Source organism: Equus asinus, chromosome 10 (assembly GCF_041296235.1).
Source record: "Equus asinus isolate D_3611 breed Donkey chromosome 10, EquAss-T2T_v2, whole genome shotgun sequence".
NCBI lineage: Eukaryota > Metazoa > Chordata > Mammalia > Perissodactyla > Equidae > Equus > Equus asinus.
In genome coordinates, this window is record NC_091799.1 from 18,665,086 (window position 1) to 18,690,537 (window position 25,452).

At 49.4% G+C, this 25,452-nt stretch overlaps 1 protein-coding gene across 29 annotated transcripts in view; it reads right to left on the bottom strand.

Moving 5' to 3' along the window:
- RALGPS1 (Ral GEF with PH domain and SH3 binding motif 1) overlaps positions 1-25,452 on the bottom strand; it is a 308,501-nt gene that overhangs the window by 223,750 nt on the left and 59,299 nt on the right. For 25 of the 29 annotated variants that reach the window (XR_011506216.1, XM_070518724.1, XM_070518732.1 and 22 more), the window contains 2 exons: positions 3,906-4,027; positions 687-794 (listed from right to left, as the gene is read on the bottom strand). Coding sequence is in view for 28 of the 29 variants with exons in the window: in XM_070518724.1 (XP_070374825.1) it covers positions 687-794; positions 3,906-3,962 (165 nt within the window). In the remaining variant the exon portion in view is untranslated. Of the gene's footprint in view, positions 1-686; positions 795-3,905; positions 4,028-21,588; positions 21,701-23,450; positions 23,634-25,452 lie in introns of all 29 variants that reach the window. The other 4 variants (XM_070518730.1, XM_070518729.1, XM_070518728.1 and 1 more) reach the window with 2 other exon arrangements.

Consider the following 25,452-nt stretch of genomic DNA (forward strand, 5'->3'; position numbering starts at 1 on the left):
TGCAATGACGCTCGAGGTCACCCCAGAGCCAACAAACTCCCTCTACCCTCCAGGTGCAAAAGGAAGAAAGCAAGTCCCAGCAAAACGAGGAGGCACCTCTGCTCCTGAGGGACAAGGAACCGTCCCTCAGTCAGACCGGCAGCAACACACTGGTTGAAGAGAAAACAATTTTTTTTAAATTTATAATTACAAAAATTGCCCATATAATATTGTCTATCATTTAGAAAGTGGTCATTGTAAAAATGTAGAAAGTATAAATAAACAAAAAGAAGAAAAATTAAATTCCAATTACCTAGAATCCTACAACCAGAAAGTACTGTAAATAATATATTTGGCTATATCTCCAGATATTTATGAATATGTAAACATAAAAACTAGACCTTTTATTATGCAAATACAAATTTGTACAAGCTTTTTAAAATGGCACTATTCTCTACAAATTGTGCTGTGACCTGCTCCTTTCACTTACTATCCATATATATTGTGTGTGCCTTCCAAGGTGGTTAATTTCTAGATTGACAGCATCGTTTTAACACTGCCTGGTATCTCATAAAGGACACTTTCTTCAACAATCCCCTGTTGTTGGGCACATGGGTTGTTTCCCACCTGAGCAAAAAGCCCCGTGCAGCGAGCCCTCGAGCACCTGGTCGTGGTGCCCAGCCACCCACATCAGTTCCGCTACTTACAGCAAACTCCTCGGGAGTCACTTTCAAGACATCGAACACAACGGCGTCGTAGCTCTTGCTGGCATAGTCGCAGCTCTGGCCCTCCAAAGAGTCTGAGCTGCTGCTGCCCTGTGGAGGACGGGGAGAGAGGATGCCGCCTGAGTAGCCTGGCTGCCGCTGGGATCACTGACTTCCAAACCTCAGAACTGAGGAGGCAGGAGTGACAGAGCTGTGTGTGATACAGGCTTCCGCTGTTTAGTGCTTTACACTATTCCAGGCACTATGTTAAGCACTTCACACGCATGATCTTATCTAATTCTCCTAACAACTCTCTGAGTACTCACAATTATCATCCCCATTTTACAGATCAGAGTAGAGGGACTGTGACTTCCCCAAGGCATCTCAGCTGGGAAACTGAAGAGCCAGAATGTGAATCTGGTTTTGTGTCTCTCTGATGCCAGAACACAAACCCTCAACCCCAACACCCTACTACTTTCAGGCGGCTGTGAGTGGGGGCAAAAAGCTACAGCCCACCCTCCCTTCAGAGAGAACAGGCTTCACACCTTAGGGGCCGAGAAGATCAGCTGTTTCTTGTGCCTTTCAAATATTACCTGGTTTCACCTTTTTTTTTTTTTTTTCCTATTTGAAGTCATTGCCGGAAATTATTACACAAAACGTTAAGCTGGCTCTCAAGGCTTATTTCATGTTTGGGCACTCGGAATTCAAAGCCTGTTAGCTGACGAGGTGAGAGGCAACAACTGCCTTGGAGACGGGTGTGAAGGTTATATTTAGCATCTTCCCCTGGTACGGGGAACACGGGGAGCCCTGCCTGTAAAGAAAGTGTCTCCCATAACAGAACGAGTTAAAACTCCTCAAATGTGCCCAGTTTCATGAAACTCAACACTGTGGGCATCCTGGAATGTTGAGCACACACCGTCTCTTCAATTTTATTTGATTTCACCAAATTCTACTTTGGGGAACCAATCGAGCTTACCACCCAAAAACTGTGCCCCTTCATAAAGGCTTTTATTCGTCTCGACCTATGAAGAGGGATTTTGTGGTTTCCATTAACCTCAGCATCTTGGACCGGGATTTAGAGAATACGCTTTTATTAATTCCTCTTTATTTCACTCTTTCCAAAATGGCTATATCTGGAAAAACTTTGCAATCTTACTGGAAACTGGAGGGTTTTTAGGCCAGTGAGGGAAACCAATGGTCAACAACTGAAAATGTGAGCTTGAAAGGAGGAGCGGAAACTTAAACCTGTACATTTCAACAGGCCTATGTCATTTAAAAGTTTTACAAATGAGTCCACTAGACCAAAAACTCCAGGACGATCTTAAGAAGCCGGAGATCACGGAGGCTAAGAGCTCTGGAGTGAGACAGGTCTGGTCAGCACACCAGCTCCACACTAGCTGCTGTCTGACCTCAGCCAGGTTACTTCATTTTACTGAGTCCCAGTTATCTCAAAAAGATGCTGCTAAAACCTACTCCCCAGGGTTGTGGTACGGGTTATAGAACAAGAAGTTTACAAAGCAACTGGCAGAAACCCCCTCGCTGGGAGATGTTGATTCAAGGGGCCTGGGTGGGCTCAGGCATGGCTATTTTAAAAGTTCCATGGGTGAGGAGACATTCTCCCCTGAGGAGGATCTGTGTTAAACTTTTGAAAGGTAATGAAGACTAATCCCGAATGCTTCTGGGATTAGCAATGGTTCCACTCCTCAGTCTTATACATAGACCTATAAGTCATCCTGCACTGCCACACTCACCTTCCACGAAGCAGGCTGACTGAGGAGCCAGGGCTGACTTTCCTCAGGACAGTGTAGCGCCATTAGGGTTAGGAGCAGTGGCTCGAGAATCACAGGCGCCTGGCCTGAGTCCCCACCCACCGCTGACCAGCTGTGCGATTTGAAGCCAGTTTACTCTCCTCGCACTGGAGTGAGGCATACTCAATGGAATTATTATGAGGATTAAGTGAGATAATCCTGTGGAACGTGCAAAAGAAGTGCCTGGTATATAGTAAGCACTAATTATGGGTGTGTGTGTATAAACGTGTCATTCAGTCACCAAAATTTATTGAGCACTTCAACTGTGCGTGTATTCACCATGCAACAAACAGTTACCGAGTACCCACCATTTTTTGGACACACATATACACATACATGCACATATCCACAGCACATACGTGTGTGTGGGCACGTGTACACACAGACACCAGGGGAAAGAAGTTTTACTCTGGATGAGTGTAAATTGTAAATGAAAACAGTCTGATTCCTCTAGTTACCAAAGAGTCCATTCCTGGGGTTTCAGGTTTTATTACTTTGCTGTACCGCCCCACTTCGTCTGCCCCAAACACACACAACCATACAAGGGGCTTTATTTAACCAAAAGTTGCCCCAAACACATTCATTGGTGGTGGTGGTGGTAGTGCTGATGATGATGATGTAACTTTACCTAAGCTTAACATTGGCACCATGAGGCAATTTTAAAAGGTACCCACAAGTCTGCTTTTAGAACCAGAGATCGAAAGAAGGAATTTTTGAAAGGTTTCTAAGGAATGATTGGTTCCTGTGAATTTCTAGCTGGTTACACAGATCATTTCAAAGCCCAGCTCGACCCTGAGGGCCTTGTGAGCTCAGCACACTGGGCACTGCCTTGCCAGCTTGTCTCAGGAGCCAGGCATTGTGCATTCCACACGGTGGCACCCCGGGGCCTCAGATGGCACCCACTCCTCCTGCGTGCCTCTGTTCCATTACTGAACCTGAACACAAACTCATAAACCCCCAGGGCAGGGGCCCTCACCCAGGCCACTCTCAGACCACCACTCCTTACAGCCATTTCCTCCTGAGCAAGGTAAATAAGAACACAGGGCCAGTTGGAATCACTTCTGTCTGACTTCATTCTGGAATGTGTGACTTATTTATAATCAGCAGCAGCTTTTCTTGGGAAAGGTCTGATCCCTTCTTGCCACCAAAATGGAATGTGGCACTTGCTACGACTGGACTGGGCAGGTATTTGTTTTTCTTTGAAGAAAACGACTCCAGAAAACACACTGATCCTCAGGGCTGACTGCCTCCCGAATCTCATGCCTGGTGTGGCGGGGGCCTCAGGCGTGCTAAGAATGCCGGTATTCATGCAGCCCTGCAGCCTTGGGGTCCACGACTCAGCTGGGGCCTGGGTCAGCTGAAAGGAGCCCCCTGCCCGGGTCCCCCACTGTCCCGATCCTCGCAGTCTCTGTACCTGTGGAGTGGCAGAGGTGACCAACACGCTAGCCATCAGACCATTCCTGTTGTACATAGTCTCCAGGCCACAGGGAGCTTCAGGGCAGCCTCGGTTGGTGACATAACCCGTCTGGAGAAGTCCTGCAAGGCAAAGGGGTTCATAAAAACCAGCCTTCAAAACCAGCTTAATCCCACCCCTGGGAGAGAGCCATGCTGGGCTTAAGCAGATGACCCTGAAGGAGACCTTTAAAGAAAGATTATAAGCTGGTGGCCTTCAGGCTAAACATGGTCCACAGATGTAGTTTGTTGGGCTTGTACAGGTTTTAATATTTTTTAAATTAATCACTGACGTTTAAAAGTTGGCAAGTTTCACATAGAATTCTGACTTCTCTTGAAAACAGAAATACGGGGTAGGCCTGCTCCCACCTTCCTGCCTGACAACCACCAGCTGGGCTGAGTAGCGGCTGCCCCTGGTATTGGAGCAAGTGCCTGTCAGTCCTCGCCTGGCCCGTGCAACCCTTTCAGTACGTGCCTGGCCCTTGCAGGCACTAGAGCTTGTGACCTTTGTTTTAGAACGAAGGCAGGTAAAGAAGACAAACCGACTCTACCATGTTTCCCTGTACATCACATCATTTCATCAATAATAACACAGATAATAACTAATACTCATACAGTACTTGCCACTTGTGTGCACTTTACATGCCTTAAGCCATCTAACCCTCCCCACAGTCCTCAGGTAGGTCCTATTATCACATCCACATTACACGTGAGGAACCCGAGGCACAGGGAAGTTAAGTAACTCATGCTGTGGCCTCTGCTCATGCTGTCCCACCAACCGGTCATCCTTCAAGACCCCGCTCAACGCCATTTTCCCTGGCTATCGCGCCTGGGCCACCCAAAGCAAAACCAGTTGCTCTCATGCCAAGGTGGACACACTTCTAGCAGAGCATTTCTCACATCGCTGAACAGCAGAGAACTGTAGCCACCACCAGCTTTTTAGGAGGCGAGTGACCAGGATAGCAGGAGGGAGACAATGGGGGAGGGGAAGGGAGGGCAGCGGCACCAGTTGGAAGCCAACTGCAAGTACCCAGACAAGAGGAGGAGGGTCTTCCGAGCCAAGGTTGGAGCAGTGAAGTCAGGGAGGAGACTGAGAGACAGTGAGGACAGAGATCCAATAGAAATTGATGAGGGGGTGAGGGAGAAGGAAGCTGAGGATGAATGGCTTCTGGCTTGAGGTACCAGGGATGGCGTGTCCTTCATCAAGGAAAGGAACAGATGTGGTATAGCAGATTTGTGGGAAAAAATGATGACTGTGATTTGGGACATGCTGGATCTGTGGTGCCCATGAGAAAAAGCAATCTTGGAGAGCAAGGTCAAGCCCAAACCACTGGGAAAGATGGTCTGGAAGTAGATCAAAAAGAAGAAAGTGTCAGTCTGATCTCAACACTGTCTGGAACCCTCCCAGAGCCCGCAGCCACAGGCCCCACCAGACAGCAGTGCGCCTTCAAAGAAAGAGTTGAGCACCCAAAAAGGAACGTCAGAATGACCCGGGCTCTTTCCTTGCAGGTCTCCAAAACTGGCCATGGTGGGCCCCTCACAACTGTCCTGCCATCTTCCTCTGCAACCCTCTCCTGCTCAGCAACAGCCGCGATCCTTCTGCCTTCCCTCCTTTCTTCCCCCAAACACGCAGAACAATGAGTCTGAGCTATCGGCGGCATTTAGGGGCCAACAAGGGAAAGCTGAGTTTGGGTATATGATGATATCACCGGATTCCTATTGGCTTTCTTAGGTGTGCTAACAGCGAGAAGCTTCAGAAGTCCTCATCCTTAGGTGATACCCGTGGCAGAACTTAGCGGTAATGGGGGTTTGCAGCTCCCCTTCAAGCAGGCCAGCAAAACTCACATAAGTAGAGAGAAAGTAAGTATGGCAAAATGTTAACCACTGACATCCACCGACAGGAGTTCATTATACGCGTCCCTCAACTTTTCTAAAGGCTAGATAATTCTCATAATAAAAAAGAACTGGCCCGGTAAGTTTTTTCTCAGAGGAAAAACTGAGCCAGAGAGGTCAAAATCCTCTTTCACAAGCAGGGAGAAGGGACGGGCTGGGTGCATTCATCTGTTAACCATTTTTTTCCCAGAGAAGCCATACTCGCCATTACCAAGGACCACGAATGCATGGCTGGTGCAGGTTTGAAAAGCAGCTGCACAAAAATCTGAACAGACATTCTGCAAAAGAAGACATACGAACGACTAAGAGGAGAAATGCTATTGGGGAAATATAAATCAAAACCACAATGAGATCCCACCTCACACCCACTAGGATGGCTAGAATAAAAAACACAGACAATACCAAGTGCTGACAAGGATGTGGAGAAATGAAACCCTCATACATTGCTGGTTGGAAGGCAAAAGGTACAAGTACTTTGAAAATAGTTCGGCAGTTTCTCAAAAAGTTAAACATTAACTTACCAAGTGACCCAGCAATTCAAGTCCCAGGTACCTGCCTTAAAAAAGGAAAACATACATCCATACAAAGACACGCCCACGAATGTTTCTGGCGGGATTATTCACTATAGCCAAAAGGTGGAAGCACTCGAAATGCCCGCCAACTGGTGAACGCATCAACAATGATATATCCACACAATGGACACTGCTCAGCAAAAAGAAATGAAATACTGACACAAGCTATAACTTGAATAAACCTCAAAAACATTATGCTAAGTGAAAGAAATCAAACACAAAAGACCACACTATATGATGTCATTTCTATGAAACGTCCAGAAAAGGCAAATTTGTGGAGACAAGAAGCACATCGGTGGCGGGCTGGGGTTGGGAGCAGGACCGACGCAAATGAGCACAAGGAATTTTTCTGAGGTGATGGAAATGTTCTAAAACGGATGATGGTGACAATTACGTAGCCACTAAAAGTCACAGCAGTGTACACTCAGAAAGGGCGGATTTTACAGGAGGTACACTACACCACAATAAAGGAGCAGCCACCAGCTGTTTCATGAGTGACCTGAACTCACAGCTTCCACTCTCCCCTTCCACACCCCTTTGAAATCATCAAAGACATTAAGATAGTAAAAACTAGTTGTATCGGCGCACGCTCACAGGAAAGGGTACTTCACAAGCCAAACTCTGTGGGGGATTTCCAGCACAGAAGAGACAGGACTGAGGGAGAGGAACCAGCCTCTGGAGCAAAGGAAGTCCTCCTAGGAATCAAGTGGATGGGACCCTCCAAAGAAACCCCCAAGAAAAACCCAGAGACTGCAGAGTGAGGAAGCCAGAGACTGAGACTAAAAGCGATGCCAGCTCAAGTTCGAAGGCAGAGCAAGGGGTCAAGCCGCTGGGCTGTCTCAGACCAGGCAAACCAGCTCAAACGGACTGGGCATCCGGGCCAACTCAGCCAGGCTCTTCTGTGCCAGAACCAGCCAGCTTCATGGATGGAACCTGTTCAGACCAGTCCAAACCGGACTGAAGTGACTCAATCGAAGCTGACGGGGTCACGGGGAGATGGAGTGGGCGACACCAGCCTGACTCTCCTTGACTGGATCCACTTGCTCCAGTTCCAGGGTGAGGTGGGCTCCGCTGCTTTCAGGCTGTGCCTGGCACTCGGTGCGTCTCCCCCAGGGTGGACAACATGGAGCCCAACCGATGTGGCCTGGCTCAAACCAGAGGCCTTGGCTCTCCCCACTTGCCTGACAACCGTCAGCTCTCGAGTCAGGTGGCCCTGCCACACAAGTGCCACAGTTCTCAGACCCTGTTCTGGGACCAGCGTTTGCTCACTCTCTGCTTCCATCTGAAGGATGCCACAACTCTACCCATCTCTCCAGCATGGTGTGGTGGCGCACTTAGGTGTCCCTCTCAGCGTGCCAGCAGCAGCCGAGCAGGGAATGCTGACACTGTGAGGCTCTGGGCTAGCGTGACATTTTAGCCCACTGAATCTTCACAACAACCCCATGAGGCAGAGACTATTCTGATTCCTGGGAAACTGAGGCACAGAGAGGTGACGTAACTTACTGCTAGTTAAGTGGCAGGACTAGCGAGTTCAAACCCTGGTCAGCCAACGTCAGGGTCTAGGCCTCTTCCAAGAGCCCAGACGAGGACTGGACAAGAAAATGCATGTAAAACACTCCATCCAGGCCAGGCATGGAGCAAGCACTCAATCAAGGTTACTAGTTACTATTAGTGTTAATCTAATCCTACAAGTTCTATTCTTTTCTCCTAAAATAAACAAACTAAAAATTAACTTAAAATGTTAAAGTAAGAACAGCATTGCGCTTTGTGAAACCACGGGCCTCCACTGCCAGGAAGGAGATTCCCAGCTCTGGGCTCCAGGGCCCCAGGGGAGCCAGGCTGAGTCCAGGGGTCCAAGTGCGGGGATCCTCCTCCATGGGGACTGCCCCCTACTCTGGCCCCAGGCCACCTAGAGACAAAGCACGTTACCCTTCCTGTGGGCAGCCTGCGCTGGGGAGAAGAGAGCTTATTTCTGATCTGACTCCTGCATGTCTCGCCACTGACAAAACAGACTAATTTATGGGCAGCGACTCAGACAAGTGATATTTCACATGCTAAGAAATAACAGGACCAAGCAGAATGGCACATCCCTTCCAGGGCCCCGAGAAACCCCCACCCATCCACCTGCAGTCCCTGAGGCCTGGCCAAACCCCAGCTATTCATCAGGGACCAGATCTCATCAAGGAGGTCAGCCTGACCCAGGCCCCTCCCTGACAAATACTTCCCTACTCCACAGGAAGGCCCCCCAAAGATGAGGACCACGCCTCCAGGCGAGACTGACCGGATCAGAGTAGCCATGTGATTCTCCTGGGAACACAGGACCCTGAGACACCAGTCTCTGCTGGTCAACCAAACTGAGGTGCTGTACCCTCGGGAGCAGAGGGTGGCCAAATCCTGCCCGGTGAAGGGACAATCTGGTCAGAGGCAGGAGGAAGCAGATGCAGAGAGAGAAGGTGAAAAGAGAGCCAGAGTCTAAAAGAAAAGGAGAGCAGTGGGCCTGGCTCCCACCCCTGGGGCCCTGTAATAAAGGCCTCTTTTTCAGAGCCAGGTCAAGAGTAGATTTCCAAAAGACCTTGACCAAGGCTATTTCCTAAACACCAAGTTCACGCCAAGCCACCAGAACCCTGATCCTGAAAACACAGGGGCTCATCTGAGGGGGCAAGATCCACACCACCCATCCATCCGTCCGCCCATCCATTCACTGGGCTCCTGCCTCATGCAGGCACTGTTCTAGCCGGGAGTTCCCGGCTGGTTCATGCCGCAGGCCCTTCTGATGGTCTGGGAAGCCTCTGGCCCCTTCTCACAGAAATGTGTTTAAATGCATGAAATAAAATCACACAAGATTACCCAGGAAAGTAGTTATATTAAAATACGGTTATCAAATTATTTTTAAAATAATTTGTAATGTAGTAATATATGTATTTCCCCATGTAAGAGTATATCTATTTCTTTATTATTGCATTAAATAAGAAGACCTACTGGTGAGTCTAATAACTACCATAATTTTAAAGTAGTCATGAGCATAGATATTCCGAGCTGCCCACAATTGTCATGTGATATGAAAATATCTGTGATTTTTATTGGTGACAAAGTCCCAGGCACTGTTAACATTACTGTGATTCACTGTCTATATTAGTAACTAAGAGAAATGCTAAATTTCAGTTAGAAGTTAGTAAAGATAAAGACGTCATTTTTTTCCCATCCAAATTCAGAGATGCCTGGTCAAGAAACCTGTTCCAGGCTCTGGGGACACAAAGTGAGCATGCCCTGCTCCCACAGAACTTACATTCCAGTGCGGGAGTCAGAAAATACATGTGAACAAAGATGATAACTTCAGATAATGTCTTAAAAAAATAAAATAGGATGGAAGACATCATTGGCCAGGGTGGTCAAGGAAGGTCTTTCTGAGGATGCAATATTTGAGCTGAAACCTTGGGAAGGGGTCAGCCATAAAAACTAGTGGGGGTATTCTTTGCAGAGGACACAGCAGGTGCAAAGGCCCTGAGACGCACACAAGCTTAGCAGGTTTGAGATGCAGGCAGATGGCCACACTGGAGCTGAGTCAGCCAGAGGCAGCAGACAGACACGCTGAGGCCAGAGCGTGAAGCCCTGCAGACACAGTGCGGACTTGGGATTTTATTTGGAGTGCCCTAGAGGGTGTTGAGCAGGGGAGTGATGTGATCTGATCCCTGTTTTTGAAGATCACCTGGCTACTGTGAGGGATGGATTTGGGAGGGGCTCAGGAGGTGAAACAGACAAGACTTGCTGATGGACTACATGTGAGGGGAGAGGAGTCAAGGATGACTTCGAAGTCTGAGGCCGTGACAAATGGGCAGTTGGTGGCCTAACAGCCACCTGCTGCTCAGCAGTTCATTCATTCATTCACTCAACACCCAGCCACCGAGACCGCCGGTGGACCAGTTCTGGGGATCCAGAGTCGAAGATGACACAGCCCTGCCGCCCAGGAGAAACCAGCTCGGGGAGAAAACCCGGTGAGTGGATACACACAGGACACGTGCTGGACAGATCATTGGTTCACCTTGGGGGTCAAAGAAGACATCTCTGAGATGAGCGGTTGAGCGAGGTCTTACAGGATGAGCTGGTGAGACACAAGGAAAGGGCGACCAGAGAATGGGAAGGGCGCTCTGAGCGGGCGTGGAAGCCACACACGAAAGGACACCTGAGACGCCAGAGTGCCGGGAACACAGGAGAGTCAGTGTCCCCTTCTCATCAACCTCAGCCCTCTGTTCACTCTAACACGGGCAATGGGGACACAGCAGCAAGGAGCCAGGCAGGGATCCCACGGAGTCTAAGGGATGGCTCTGACGCTACAGCCACAGCAACAGCACCTCGCCTCCTGGGGGTTCCCTCGCTCGTTCAGCAAACCTGGTGAGGCTCTTCCCAAGACCCGCTCTGTGCAGAGGAGTGAGCCAGCGCGTGGCCTCCAGGAGCTCCCACACAGTCTGACCACCACGGTTGTCACAGCACCTTATTAGACATTGACTTTGTTTCAGGCTCTGGCTGAGGATTTCCACGCATTTTTTTAAAAACCATTTTACAGATGAGGAAATGAGGCTCAGAGAGAGAAACTGCACTGCAGTTCGGGGATCCATTTTCACACACCTGCACTGACGGTGTCCCCTGCTAGGCACGGTGAAGTCTGGCATCAAGGTAAGAGCACTAGCTTTTTGAGTTTGGCCACATTAATATCTGCACCACACCAAAACCCTATCTTTCTACACTCCTGGCCTCTCTTACACACACACACACACACACGCACACTCATGCTGCTAAGGCCTCCGTGGAAACCGAAACACTGCAGGAGAAAAAGCCATTCTCATGACGTAACTGTGCAAGAACGTGGCAGTTGTATCAGAACCACAGAACAATCCCCCATCTCTTGTTTTTGTATGACAGAATCTGGTCTGGCGTGTGTGGGCTCCTGAAGAGGGGAAGGAAAATCCCACATGCGACGGCTGGTTTCCTTCCAAACTTTCAGAATTCCCCTTCAGTGCTTCAGGTTCAGGAAACCAAGAGAATAACATGAGACAGTCTGGGGCAGACCGCTGTTGAGAAGGCAGAATAACCACTTTTTCCTAAGCTTACGGAGGCTGTTTCAAGGAAAATACACACATCCAGGAATGTTCAGTCACAAGCGTGATCTCTGCCAAATGTTTCAGACACGGAGAAAACGGACCCCCGGCCCCGCTTCGGAGTTGGCTTCCTCAGGGTGGGGCGTGCTGCTCCCCGTAGACCTGGTCGAAGCTTGCCCCACCTGTCGGTGTCTTGAACAGAAGCTGGAGAGAGACAGACAGGAAGGAAACAAAAATGCCATCTGCCCACAACATCAATTGTTCGTTTCACCTCGGGACCAATATGTGTACGTACACACACTGTCCCGGAGCACAGCCACAGCATGTCGAATTCTGTATTGCCAAAAGGTTTCCCCTGGGGTCAGCATCACTCTGGGGCTGGCCCACCTGCCAGGAGCTCAAGAAAGGCGCCCCTTGTGCAGGCTGGCAGTACTGTTATCTCTGCTTCCTCCTGACCCTCCCCAATGGGCCAAACTCTCTCCCCGGTGAGCAGCCGTATCTGGCAGCCTTCAAAGGGAGGCCCTGGCCACGTCAGCACGTGTCAGGCTTGAAACGCACCACTCGCTGCAGTGTTCCCCCGCGCCCTCCCCGCTCCTCTCAAACCACCCCACCAGATGTTCAACATCCAACATCTCACCTCCTCACTGGGGGAGAGACGATAGGCTGGGGAGAGCTAGACAGTGGAGGAGGCACCCGTGTCCAAGTGCCACTGTGGCTGTGCCTCGGCGGAGGAGAGAGAGCAGCACTGCGAGGGAAAGAGGGCCAGGTTCAGAGACGGAGGGTCTGCCGATTTCATGAAACACAGATAAAACTTGTGAAACGGAGCAAACCTGGAGAGAAGGGCCAGGAAGGGCATCTTCCCGGGGAGGGAAAGCACCGACATTTATGGAGCTGACGTAGGGCCAGCACAAACAGGCAGCAAGCCACGAAGCCGTGGGCCAGGCGCTGACTGAGCGCTCCCCACCCCACGCGCCGTGTGTGGAAGCCAGGTAGGCAGAAATGAACAAGGCCATCCTCATCCTCAGAAATCTAAAGTCCAGCCCGGGGATGCCTGCCTCTTCAAGTAAGAGGACTTGCTGAATTTGTCAAAGAAAAGTAATACATGTGTATGTTAAAATTATATAAACTGAATAAAAAAGTATAAAATAACGAAGGAAAGTCTCCTCTCTCCACAACCCCCCGGCCCTGTCCCAAGGCTACAGAGTTCACACAGCACAGGGCAGCTTTTATGCACACATCCACGTATATAGAGATATAAGTGCATATACACATCTATGTAAATGTATCTTACACACCTTCCTTTTCAACACTAAAAGAAATTTAGTTCTCTTTTTGATATGTTGATTAAGAAAAAAGCTTTGATAACAAAAAGCTATTATAAATTACCAACACTTCTAAACGAATTTGTGGTTTAATAACCACAGCAATATCGAATCCATGTGGAAAATAGTGAGACGTATTTACAGCACCTCCTCTTCTGTCCACTAACAGTGCTCGGACCACACCTGGACCTGGGGCGGCCTTACGATGGCCTGGAGTTCAGCAGCCTCCACCTGCAGAGGTTCACAGCCTGCAACTGCAGGCCTGGTGGAGGCTGAGAATAAGACAGCTACAGAGCAATCTCCGAGGCAGTAAAAGGCACCGGCACCTCTGTGGCTTAGAGAACAGATAAATCAAGATTTGAATTCTCACCTATCACTTACTTCGTGCCCTGGGCAAGTTGCTTGACCTGGCCAAGCCCCACTTTCCTCATCTGTAAAGTGGGGAGAATCGTGGCACCTGCCTCATGGGAGTCATAGGATGATGTGTGTCAGAAGCAGCTGGCACTGTGCCTCAATAAATCACAGCTATCATTTGTGCTAACACCCCTCACCACCGCCCTCACCCTCCCCGGGGCGGCGGTAGGCATGGGCAATGCTCTCTTAGCATAAGACCGCAAGCATTCGTCTTGAAGACAAGGCAGTGGGAGGAATGCGAAAGAAGAATATGCATTTCTCATAAAACCAGGAAAGCGTTCTCAAAAGACAACAAATCCTCTGGGTGGCCAGATAGTTTTATTTTAGACCCACTATGAAAAGGCCAGCCAGCGCTGGTGGTCTAGTGGTTAAGATTTGGTGCTCTCACCACTGCAGCTCAGGTTCGTTTTCCGGTCAAAGAACCACCCCACCTGTCTGTCCGTTGTCATACTTGTGGCGGCTGCATGTTGCTGGGATGCTGAAAGCTATGCCACCAGGATTTCAAATACAAGCAGGGTCACCTATTATGGACAGGTTTCAGTGGGGCTTCCAGACGAAGACAGACTAGGAAGAAGGACCTGGCCACTCCCGAAAAATTGGCCTTGAAAACCCTGTAAATAGCATCAGAGCATTGCCTGATAATAGCGCCCGAAGGTGAGAGGATGGTGCAAAAAGACAGGCAGGGTTCTGCTCTGCTGGACACAAGACGCTGGGAGTCAGAATCCACTTCACGGCACTAACAACAACAACAAAAAGGCTGGCTAGAGCTTCCCATCCCTCACGCAAGCACATATAATCCCTCTTGAAACTGAAGGTTCCTCCCTTTGAAAACAGGCGAAGGAGAGAAACCTCACCTGCAGCCGCTAGCTGGTAAATAAGACCTGATTTTTCCACGGAGCGGGGAGGCAGATTTGAGGACAATGGGAGGCCTAGGGATACTCGTGGGAGAGGGCTTGAAGGGAGCTCTGGGAAGGGGGGGTGAAAGGAGAGTGAGGAAATGTGGGTGGTCTACCTGGGGCATGCCAGACACCCAGGACGGCCCTGGGAGCACCCTGGTGTGTGCCTTCCATTCTGGAAGCCTGGGCAGCAACACTTCCCTTTCTGCATATCAGGGATGAAGGCAGCCAAACCAGAGACCCAGTGCCCCATCCCTCTCCCCGACTCTGCACAGCCCTCCATCAGTCACCTACTTCATCTTACTTAAGGTCCAGGGAGCACATGCTTTGGGGAAAGGCGGGCAGTGTTCTCTGAGCGGGGGGTGGGGGAGGAGGCTGTGTCCACCCTGAGCGACCATCGGCAGGGATAACGCCTCACTGTGGAGCATGCCAGGTCTTAGCACCTCCACCACCTCCGTGCTGACCCAAGTGCCTGTGCTATGGTGACGGCCTCCAAAGCAGCCTCCCAGTCCACCCCTGCCTCTTTATGGTTTATTCTTGACACAGAGTGATCCTTTTAAAACATAAATCAAATCGCAGGACGTATTCTCAAAAGGGTGACTCTTCCTGTACGTAGAGATACGCAGCTGGAGCAAAACAGGCTGCATCCTGGATGTTCCTCCAGAAGGAAGCTAGAGAAATACCCTGAACAATAAGAGAAGACGACCTGTGCTGCAGGCAGTGACCTTCTCATAGAGAGGCAGACAGTGGAAAGGGGAGAAAGAACTCAGCCGATGGTATAAGATACGGCGGAACTATGCAGGAAGGAGCCGAGGACAGCCTTGCGATCTGACAGCGAGCGTGCCCCTGGGCACCGTGTCAGTGGAAGCCCAAGTCCCACAGGGATGAGAAGCTCCTGATTCTCTCAGTACCGCTGGGGCAGAAAGGGGAAGCAAGAGATAAGGGCAGGAGATGGAGACTGGGGTTTCTTGGGGACTCAAAGAGACTCCTCAGCATGTTCTCAGGCTCAAAAGAAGGAGTTACTGGAGGGGAAAACAGCAAAAATGCAAGAGAAAGAGGGGACACCTGACCAAGCGAGTCTCTGAGAAGATGGCAAGGGAGGGACTGTGTGAGCTGCTCCCCCGGCCCCCGGAGTGGGGAGGAGGACGGTGGCTGCGTGTCGCCCAGCCCTAACCTGCAGGCTCAGAGCCCTGGGGAGCCGGGGCAACACCAGCCTGTCAGGCACCTGAAACAACACCTGGGGGCTCGGTGGGGTCGCAGGACAAGACGCTTTTACTCAAATGACTATCACTCTCATAAAATGAAAAGATCTCTGTGCCGAAACCAGCTTGCGATTAGCTGTTTAGCAACATCTTCATATAAGGCTTTTCAAATGTTACTCTGTCAGTGGTACAGAAGAGCTATCTCTTCATTCCAAGGAAACACTGGACCGAACTCAGCTTCCAAGTAGCTGCTTAGGAGCATCTTCAAGTAAGCCCTTCCCAACACTTCAGTATACAGCTCACAGAATGGCTATCGCATTCAGCCAACGACAGGACACTGTGCTGAACTCATCTTGCAAATAGCCATTTAGGAACATCTTCACGTGAGTTTTTTCCAAACATTTCACTATGAGCCATACAGAATGGCTATCACTGTAATACAATGAATGTATATCAATAATGTGAAGCTTCTGGAAGCACAAAACCAGACCAATTTCATCCAATGAGGATCTGATGTGACCTTGTGGACAGACTAGGGAACTGTCACAGACTGCAGGAAACCAACAAGACGCAACTAAGCGCAGGGAGGGGCCCTGGACTGAATCCTGGAACAGAAAAAGGACGTCAGGGGGACTGGTGACATTTGAAAAGGGCCAACAGTATAGTACCTATGTTAATTTGATAACTGTACTACGGTTATGTAAGCTATTAACATCTAAGCTGGGTGGAGGGTATATGTAAATGCTCTGTACTGTTTTGCAACTCTTCTGTAAGTCTAAAATTATTTCAAAATAAAAAGTTTAAAAATTTTAAAAGGGATTCGACGCCCTCACATCCCACCCCCAAGGCACACACACTCTGCACAACCAGGCCTAAAACCAGGGGTTTGCTGTTTCCTGTGCAAACCATTATTTGAGAGGCGCAGCTCTGGGGTGTTGAGGGTCAGGCATTCTACGCCCATTAGGTGTGGGCCAAACATATACCGTCTACGGTGGACAGAGGATGGGGACAGGAGACAGCTTACTGTAAGGAGCAGGGAGTCCCTCCCTCCCTCCCAGTCCCTGCCAAGGGCAGAGGAATTACTGGTCTGACTGGTAATGGTCCAGGTCATCAACTGGGCCACATGCTCAGCAGCCGCAGCGAGTGCCAAAAGGCCACACACCTGTTCAAGGCCCTCCTTCCTCCCCTGCTGCTGTGAGACCCGTGAGGCGAAGAGGGCCCCTGCCTGGGCTCTGCCCGCTGACTCTCACATGCACCCCTTGGTGTGCCCGCCTGGCCTGCGCGTTCCTGTACACTGCTGCTGGCCGGAGGAAGGTAAGGACCCAAGATACAGATCAAGCTTATGGGGTGTGGGACGCCTCCTTGGGCTGGGAGCCTGTCACTTGCTTCAACCAGCTTTGACCAGAGATCCCTGTGCTGGGGGCCAGGCACTGTGCTGGCTCCTAACGAGGGTCCTCTAGTTCCCCTTTGCTGATGTTCCCTCGGTGATCAGGTACTTCAGGAACCTCGAGGTGAGGACCAGGTCATCAGCACAGGACACCCACATTCTTGAGCCTTGCTGACAAGTACCACTGATCTGACTCACCACGCACAGCCCGGTGCCTCCCACCAAAACAGGAAGGCAGTTGTCTCCAGAGAGGAAGGCAGGGTGGGCAAGGTCTGACTGGAGGAGGGAAGTGAACACAGCCTGGGCAGCGCAACAAAGCCCATGAGGAGTAAAGGGCATGCTCCAAGAGACGGGAGCCAGGAGCTGAATGGAACATCCACCTAGTTTTACGTTGTCTTCAAGGCTCGTTCCACTTTCCGTGGAGAACACGGCAGGGGATGAGAGGTGGGGAGGAGGGGCCCCATGTGCATGGAGAAAATGACATTTCACAGCAAACCATATAAACAGATTTGGGTTTCAAGACGATGAACTGGGCCCACACGTTTGCCTTCCCCCCTCCAAATCTTGTTGAAATGAAAAAACAAAAAGAATAAGAAATCTGTTGCAGTGTTGAAACACAGGGAAGGATGACATCAACAAACCAGAAATTAAGAATTCCTAGAAGATTTGAAGCAAATGGAACTGGATTGAGGAGAAAGCCATGAGTGTTAGACATCTGGCCATAAAATCAACCATTTCCTCCATCCAAACAATAACCAGCCAGAAAACGTAATGGCACAAGAGCCTCCTAACAAAAGAAAAACATACCTAGAAATAAACTTTAAAAGAGAGGTCCAAAAATCATCTGAAGCAAAATAAGAAATTCTACTAAAAGACAAACAAGAAGACAAATCAAAAAAGAGACGCTTCACTCCTCTGGATAAGGAAACAATACTGTAAAGACATCAATTCTCCCCAATTGAGCTATAAATAAAACACGAGTTCACTCTAAATCCTGAGAGGGTTCATTCTGGAATTCAACAAATTGATTCAAAACTTCATCTGGAAGAATAATTAAAAATAGCTAAGAAGTTTTCAAAAAAAGAATATAATGAGAAGGAACCTGTCCTGCTCGGAAGCCACAGTCGACGCTAAATGCACAGAAAGAGATGAATGGATCAGTAGGACAGAACACAGTCCAGAAAATAGGATCAATTACGTGCGAGAATTAACGCCTATCAAAATGGCATTTCAAGCAGCTGGAATGAACAGTTTATGCAACAGATTTTGATGGAGCAATTTACTATTCACTTGAGGGGGGATTTGTTTAAAACCTTACCGAATACCACATATAAGAACAAAATTCTGATAGATTATAGATTTAATCTAACAAAGAAATCCCCATAAAAATACCAGAGGAAAAACAAATCACTATTATTATTTTTAATCTTGGGATGAAGAAATCCTCTCTAGGGTGATACAAAAGCCAGAAAACAAAGCAAACTATTGGCAGATTTAACTACACTAAAAATTAAAACTTCTGTATAGGAAATGACATCATTAAAAAGATGAAAGACCATCAATAAACTGGGGAAAGCGTGTTTGCAATGTCACATGAGAGGTGATGAAGTAATATCCTTAACAGAGAAAGAACTCCCCCAGGAGTCAGGCTCAGCTCTCAGCAGGCGTGTGGCCTTGGGCAGGGGCTTGTCCTCGAAGCCTCAGCACTCTCACAGGAAACAGAGAAGCTGAGGGCAACAGCTCTCTCCCAGGCGTGAGGGGTGTGGTGTGGGGACCACATGAGATGCTGTTTGTGAAGCACTTAGTCTAGAGTTTGAGCCAAGCATGGAAATCATCAGACAGGCAACCAGAGAGTAGGTTCCAGCAAGTTCACAGACTGCAACACCTACAAAAAAGGCAAGAAAACAATGGAAAGCTACATCGATGTGCTTCAGTAAGGCAGTTCCAGCACATCCTCTCAAGGGGATGCTAAGCAGGGGTTTAAAAGGATGAGGCAAATCAGTATTGATGGACAGAGAAAGAAATCCACAAATTCAGGACATACTCTCTCATTCATTCATTCATTCATTCAACAAACATTTACTCAAAGTCTAGTGTGTGTCAGGCACTGTTCTAGGTGCTGGGCATAGACCAGCAAAGAAAAAGCCAGAAATCTCCCACTACATTCTAGTGGGGGAAACAACAAATAAAGCACCCAGTGAAACACATGGTGTGCCAGCTGGTGACAAGTAATAGGGAAAGAAGTCCAGCAGGGAGAGGGGATGGGCAGAGAGGGCAGGGGCAGGGTTACAACTGTAAATGGGGGTCTGAGGGGCCGGCCCGGTGGCGCAGCGGTTAAGGGTGCACATTCCGCTTCGGCGGCCCGGGGTTCGCTGGTTCGGATCCCGGGTGCAGACATGGCACCACTTGTCAAGCCCTGCTGTGGCAGGCGTCCCACGTATAAAGTAGAGGAAGATGGGCATGGATGTTAGCTCAAGGCCAGTCTTCCTCAGCAAAAAGAGGAGAATGGGCAGTAGTTAGCACAGGGCTAATCTTCCTCAAAAAAAAAATGGGTCTGAGAAGTGCTTACTGAGAAAGTGCACTTGGACACGTGTTAATACATGTTAATACAGGTGAACACACAAGTACAGAAGGATACACACTTGGCTGTTATCATTGCCTCTTAAAGGTGTCGTTATGCGGCACTTTTACTTTCTACTTTTTGTACACTTCAGTGTTGTTCAATTTCTTTTCAAGTAAGTATGGAAAACATTTGTGAGCAACACAGCATTTGGGGAGGAAACAAAGTGAGCTTCCAGAGCACTTGAAGGATGGCTCACCACCAGGTATTACAGGCTGGAGGTTGGAGTCCGATTCTGGGGCTCTAGCGCCACCTGGTGGCTACTTCCTAACAGATCCTTCTCATTTCCTGCCACAAGGGGGAAAAAAAGGGGCAAGAGCACAACTGTAAAAAAACCTACCTGCCCTGTGGACAGGGACTGGAAGGGCAAAGCGCAACGCACACACAGTTTGACTTGCTGGGGTGGAAGGGTCACAGCGGGATTTATTTAGCTTGGATTTTCACTCATGGTTTTATAATGATGTTTTATTCCTGTATGTGTAACTGCAAGAGAGCAGTTCCAGGCTACAGCAGGATATACTCGCTCGAGGGACAGAAGTGGAGAGAGAGTGGGCTGGGCGCCACAGACCTATAACCCAGGCCATCTGCATGTGTCCCCAAGGAGGTTGGGGGATTCACAAAGCAGGGGAACAGGACCTCCGGGCACACGGTGCTTGGAAGAGCCGGGACTGCCTGGAGGACAAGCTCCCAGGAGTCTGGCTGGTATAAGCAGCCACATCCCCTCCCTCAAATGACTAATCCCCAACTGAGCGTGCACAGACCACTAAAGCAGTGCCTCCTCACCAAAGCCCAGAGACAGACGGACATCCCACGGGTGACGGGAAGTGCCACTGACCACACCGAGGACTCTGCCTGGATGCTCCTCCCTTTCCCTCCCCGCTCCAGGTCCCCAGCCTGGGTGGAGAGCCCCTGCTGTGTGCCCCTGTCACTCTAACACGGAATTGCCGTTTTCTCCGGGCACCTTCCTGCTAGACCATGAGCTCTCTAAGGCGAGCCCCTCCTACCTCATTCACCCTCAGAGACGGGACTTGGAAGTCCAACTGTCCTGGGTTTGAATCCTAGCTCTGTCACTCACCACCGGTGATGCAGGCAGTGTCTCTAAGCTCCAATCCCCCTCTGTGAAGTGGGGGTACGGGACGGTACCCACCTCACGTGGCTGTGGTACAGAGTCACTAACAGCGCCAGCTGGTACTTACGAGTGCTGTGGGTGCCAGGCACTTGTCTCAGTGTTTCATGTGTATGAAGTTCCCTAACTGAGGCCACCTTTGCGGAGTGAGTGTTGATCACAGCGCCCGGCACAGGGTAAGTGCTCAGACATTGCTATTTTATCCGCAGTTCCCAGCACAGTATTCAGCAGTCTGTTGTGTTCCCAATAAACATGAATGAACTACTCTCCGAGGCTACCATGAAAGGGCAAGGTCAGAGCAAGACTGCGATGCTTCAGCCACCCAGCCACCTTGTTCTGCCACCCAAAAAAGACTCAAGGCCTGCACAAAAGGACTTCAAGGAGAGAAGGCCTCTGGCAGATACAAACACCCCTGCGGGAGGCGGAGGGGGAGTGGCGGGGGGATGCAGACACCTGGGGCTAATGTGGTGGCAGGGGCAGCAGGGGAGCAGCAACATTCTGGGCTCAAGTCCAAGTTCAGCTCAGGCAGGACCCAGGTGGAAGCTGCCACCCAGGAGGGGCCTCAGCTAACAGCGGGTGAGACTTCCCTTAAGAGTCCCTCCTGGGCTCCCTCCAGACTGACCTTCAATATGCCCAACCAGTAATCACCCATCTAGAGATCACATCCTGTCCTTGCATTCCAACCTACTCCCAAGTGCTCAGGGCCACGATCCTCAGAGGGGAGGGTCAGTAGACAAGGTCGTTGAGGGAAGCTAGGTGGGAGGGAAGGAGGGGGGCTTAGAGGTACCCAACCCCTTGGGAATCCCAGGCCCTGCCTGCAGGGGAGAGCGCTCTGTGCTGGAAGTGTGCAGTCCCTCTGCCAGCCCCTCCCACATGCAGCCCCTTGGAAGTGGCTTCCAGCCAAGGAAGGAGAGATGTGCAGACTAGAACAGGTGCCAAAATGCCACGGAGCCTGCCGGTGGCCACGCCCACCCTGCTCTCTCTCACAGCCAGGTGTACACGGGGGCTGGCTCTTCTCCCTGAGCCACCCTCGCCCCTACTCTTCTCCTGCTCCTTCCTACTCTCTTTTCCAGTCTCATTTTAGACATCACTTCCTCTTGGAACCCTTCGTCTGACCCACCGTGTTATGTCCTTCTCCTGAACACCCGTCATACTTGTCCTGAGTTATGTGTTTGTCTTCCTCCCTGGACCGTCACAGCTGTGGCCACACACAGCTGCCTCTCCAAGACGTCCTGTAAGAGGGTCACACAAGCAGTGTCAGGAGCCAGCCCACGGCTTCCATGTTCACAAACCCTTTTCTGAACAACCTCCCTCCACATGCTCCCATCTCTGACTCTGAGGTGACAATGGGGCCAGAGTCTCCCTCTTGATCAGGGAGGAGCCGTGCTGTTTTCTGTGTTTAGGTTCCACTGTGGGAAGGCGTCAGATGTTAACACAATGGACAGCGTAAACCTCCATCCTACAAAAAGGAAAACTTGAGTCTCCTTGCTTAAACTGTGACATTTATGAGACTCTCAAAGGAAACAAATGACAGAAAGGAAGGTGCAGTAACGGATCTGGGTTGTCTCTTTATATTTAAATATTTTAGGGGCCAGCCCCATGGCCTAGTGGTTAAGTTCGGCACACTCCACTTTAGCAGCCCAGGTTTGGCTCCCGGGTGTGGACCTACACCACTTGTTAGCAGCCATGCTGTGGCCACAATCCACATACAAAACAGGAAAACTGGCACAGATGTTAGCTCAGGGCGAATCTTCTTCAACAAAAAATATACATGTTTTTTTAATTTATACTTTATTGGACTTCCTGTTTAAACTACAAAAGCAACATATCCTTGCTGCTATAAGCCAAACCCAACAGAGGTGTACAAACAAAAGGCCATCAACCCATCCTTTCCCAACAGCCTCCCCCTTCCACCCACCTCAGCTATCGCAGTGAGAAGACAGGAGTGTGTCCCTCCTAGCCATCCCGTCAGGCAACACAAAGACAGAACCAAGTGGGGCTCATAGCAGAGACCAGGGTCATACCCTCACATGCCTATGGGGCCCAGGAAGATGATGTCACTGGGAAGCGGCAGGAGTAACAGAATAAGGACAGATGGGGCCTGGGGCTAATGACGCCACTATCACTTCCAATTTTGAACGTCTGTAAAGCACTGAGCTGGCCATACACAGCATCAGAGGGGGAGATTAGACAGAGCTCCCTGGGCAGAGAGCAGAGTTAGTAAGAGTTCAGATTTTGGAGCCCTGGTCCCATCCTGGACCCAGTGTCTATCGGCTGGGTGACCAGACAAAGCTATTTAGTCTCTCTGTGCTTCAAATTCTGCATCCGAAAAAAAGGTGATCCAATAGTACCTCCTTGTCAGTCCATTGTGAGCACAACGAAAAGCCCTTAGCTCTGCGCCTGGTCCACAGTATTATCTGTCACCGTGGGCCACCAGTTTGCAATGCCTGCTGGAGACATTATTCTGGAATTTGTTCTTAAAACCTAATGATACATCATGGCCTTCCCTCAGGTCAATACAGAGAGAGCGGCTCCTTTTCAACAGCTGCCAAATACATCCCTGATGGATGCTCCCATTGTTTCCACCTGTGGGCCACTACAGTGGTGCAGAAAACGGCTTTGTATGGCTTTTTGCACTGGCGCTTGCTTTCTGCAGGAGGGACACCTAGAAGTATGCTGCTAGGTTGCCAGATACAGATATTTTAACATTTATTAGATATTTTCAGATCATGTTCCCCAAAAGTTGGAACAATTCATACTCCCACCAGCAGTGTAAGGGAGCACCCACGTCCCCCACTCACTTGCTAGCACTGGTTTTATCAATCTTGGTAACTTTCTGCCAAATAGAAAGGTGAAAAAGATACCCATTGTTTAAATTTGCATTCCGCTAATGATTATCTTTTGAGACAGAGATTGCAATTCTTTCTTTCTCCTTTTCTTTTTTAGCAAGAGAACTCCTATTTTTAGCTAAGCACATCTTACACTCGCTTGCAGCTCAGTGTGGCTAAGCTCCACTTGAGGAGATGTAAACATCAGTGCTGTGTGAGACTTTTGACAAGTGTCTGAAAGGGAACATTTTCCCCCTTCCTCCTTCTGGATTCTGAATGCAGATGTGATGACTGGAGCTCAAGCAGCCATCTTGAATCAGGAAGCAATCTGCTACGGCTGGAAGAGCAGCAAGATATTAGGAGCTGGGTCCATGATGACCTTAATTTCACTGTACCCACCCTAGAATACCCAGCTCTTTACTTTTTCACAAGATGATATAAACCTTTATATGTTTAAGCCATTGTTATTCATGGATTATCTACTATATGCAACCAAATCTAGTCCTAATTAATACACCTTCTGATCCCCAAAAGTCAAATTGAACCTTTCTCTTTCTGTAACACAAATAAATAACTATGCCTCCATGTTTTATTTGCCCTATGTTTATTCAACTGTCCTAAATAAACTTACTTCCCCACCCTCTCATCCTTTCTCCCAAAGCCTTGGGTTTGCACAGATGGTTTAGAATTTTTATTTTCAGCCTATGATGTTTTCCTTACAGTAGGTCTCCTCTATTTTAAAAGTTTTTAATAACTTAACATACAATAAAAACTTCCATTCACAGTGGCAACACCCATTGAGATTAAACAGTAAGCACTAAAGGGACGGCTCCTCCCTGTTTCCCACACTCTGCCCGTCCCCCCTCACTATCCCTGCTCTGCTTTAATTGTCCTGCAGCTGAAGAACTTCGCTGAGTATCTTCCGCGGGTACATAATAGATAACGTATGTTCTGTGTCCTCACGTTTGAAATGTCTCTTTTTGCAATGGCCCTGGGTGACCTCTTGGCTGGGCAGAGAGAGGACTGTGGCCCCTCTCCCTTTAAAGTCAGGAGACACGGACCACTGTCTTGCAGCCTCCAGGGTTGCACAGGGGAAGTCTACGGAGAGCTAATTCTCCTTCCTTTGAAAACAAACTGTTCTTTCTTCCTACAAAATTTTAAGATCTTTCTCTTTCTTCTTGGAGTTTAGGAATTTTACTAGAAAATAGGTCGAAGTGTTGGTCTTAGTGTGAGCTGAATGAATCCATTTAATCTGAAGAATCAGCTCTTCCTTCAACTGTGTGAAATTTTCTTCTCTTGCTTCTCCATCTGTTCCTTTTTCTCCTTCTGGAATTCCTGTTACTTACATGCCAGGTCTCCCTGGATGAGGTTTCCAAATTTTTCACGTTTTAATTCACTACTTCCCTCTTTATCATGGTTCTGGATTGTGAGGCCCTTCTTCTATTTGACCTTTCAAACCACAGCTCTCCTATTTCAGTTCGCCTGCTAGTCATTTTTAAATTCGAAAGCCATGTTTTTTGCTCCAGAGAGCCTCCGGTGCCCTTTAATCTCGTCTCTTTGGGGGTCCTCTCCTTGCGCATACAAGCTCTTGTACGTCGTCTCCATTCACCCCGCCTCAGAGAAGCCACCGCTCTGAGCGTGAAGGCCGAGCCTGCGCAAATGTGCTGTCGTTCGTCTCTGCCTGTGGAAGGGAGGGGGCGCAGGTTCCTGTACCCCTGTTTGTGGCAGACCGTGCTTCCGCAGCAGCAGCAAGCCCGAGGCCCTGACGACCTGACAGCCTTTGCTCAGAGGGCCCAAGGGAATCGAGCTGCAAACTGTGATCTTCCTCACGAGACGTGGGAAGTAGATGCCCTGCACGTTGGTGCCCTGGTGACGACAGGGGAGGCGCAGTCCTCTCCCACCTGCACGGACTGGGGGCAACGCCACCCAGACCCCTTGGGATCAGCGAGAGCGGGCGGTCCCTCCAGCAGCGTGGGCAGCCAGTGGGCAGCTGCAGCCCCTCTTTCATGGAATCCAGCTCCACTCAGACTCGAAAGCAGACAGCGGAGAAACCATTGCTAGAACTAGAGTGATCTCAAGTCAGATCTCAACCCTGCTGCTTACCTGCTGTGCTCCTTCAGGGAAATTACTTCTGAATCTCAGTTTTCTCAGACGCT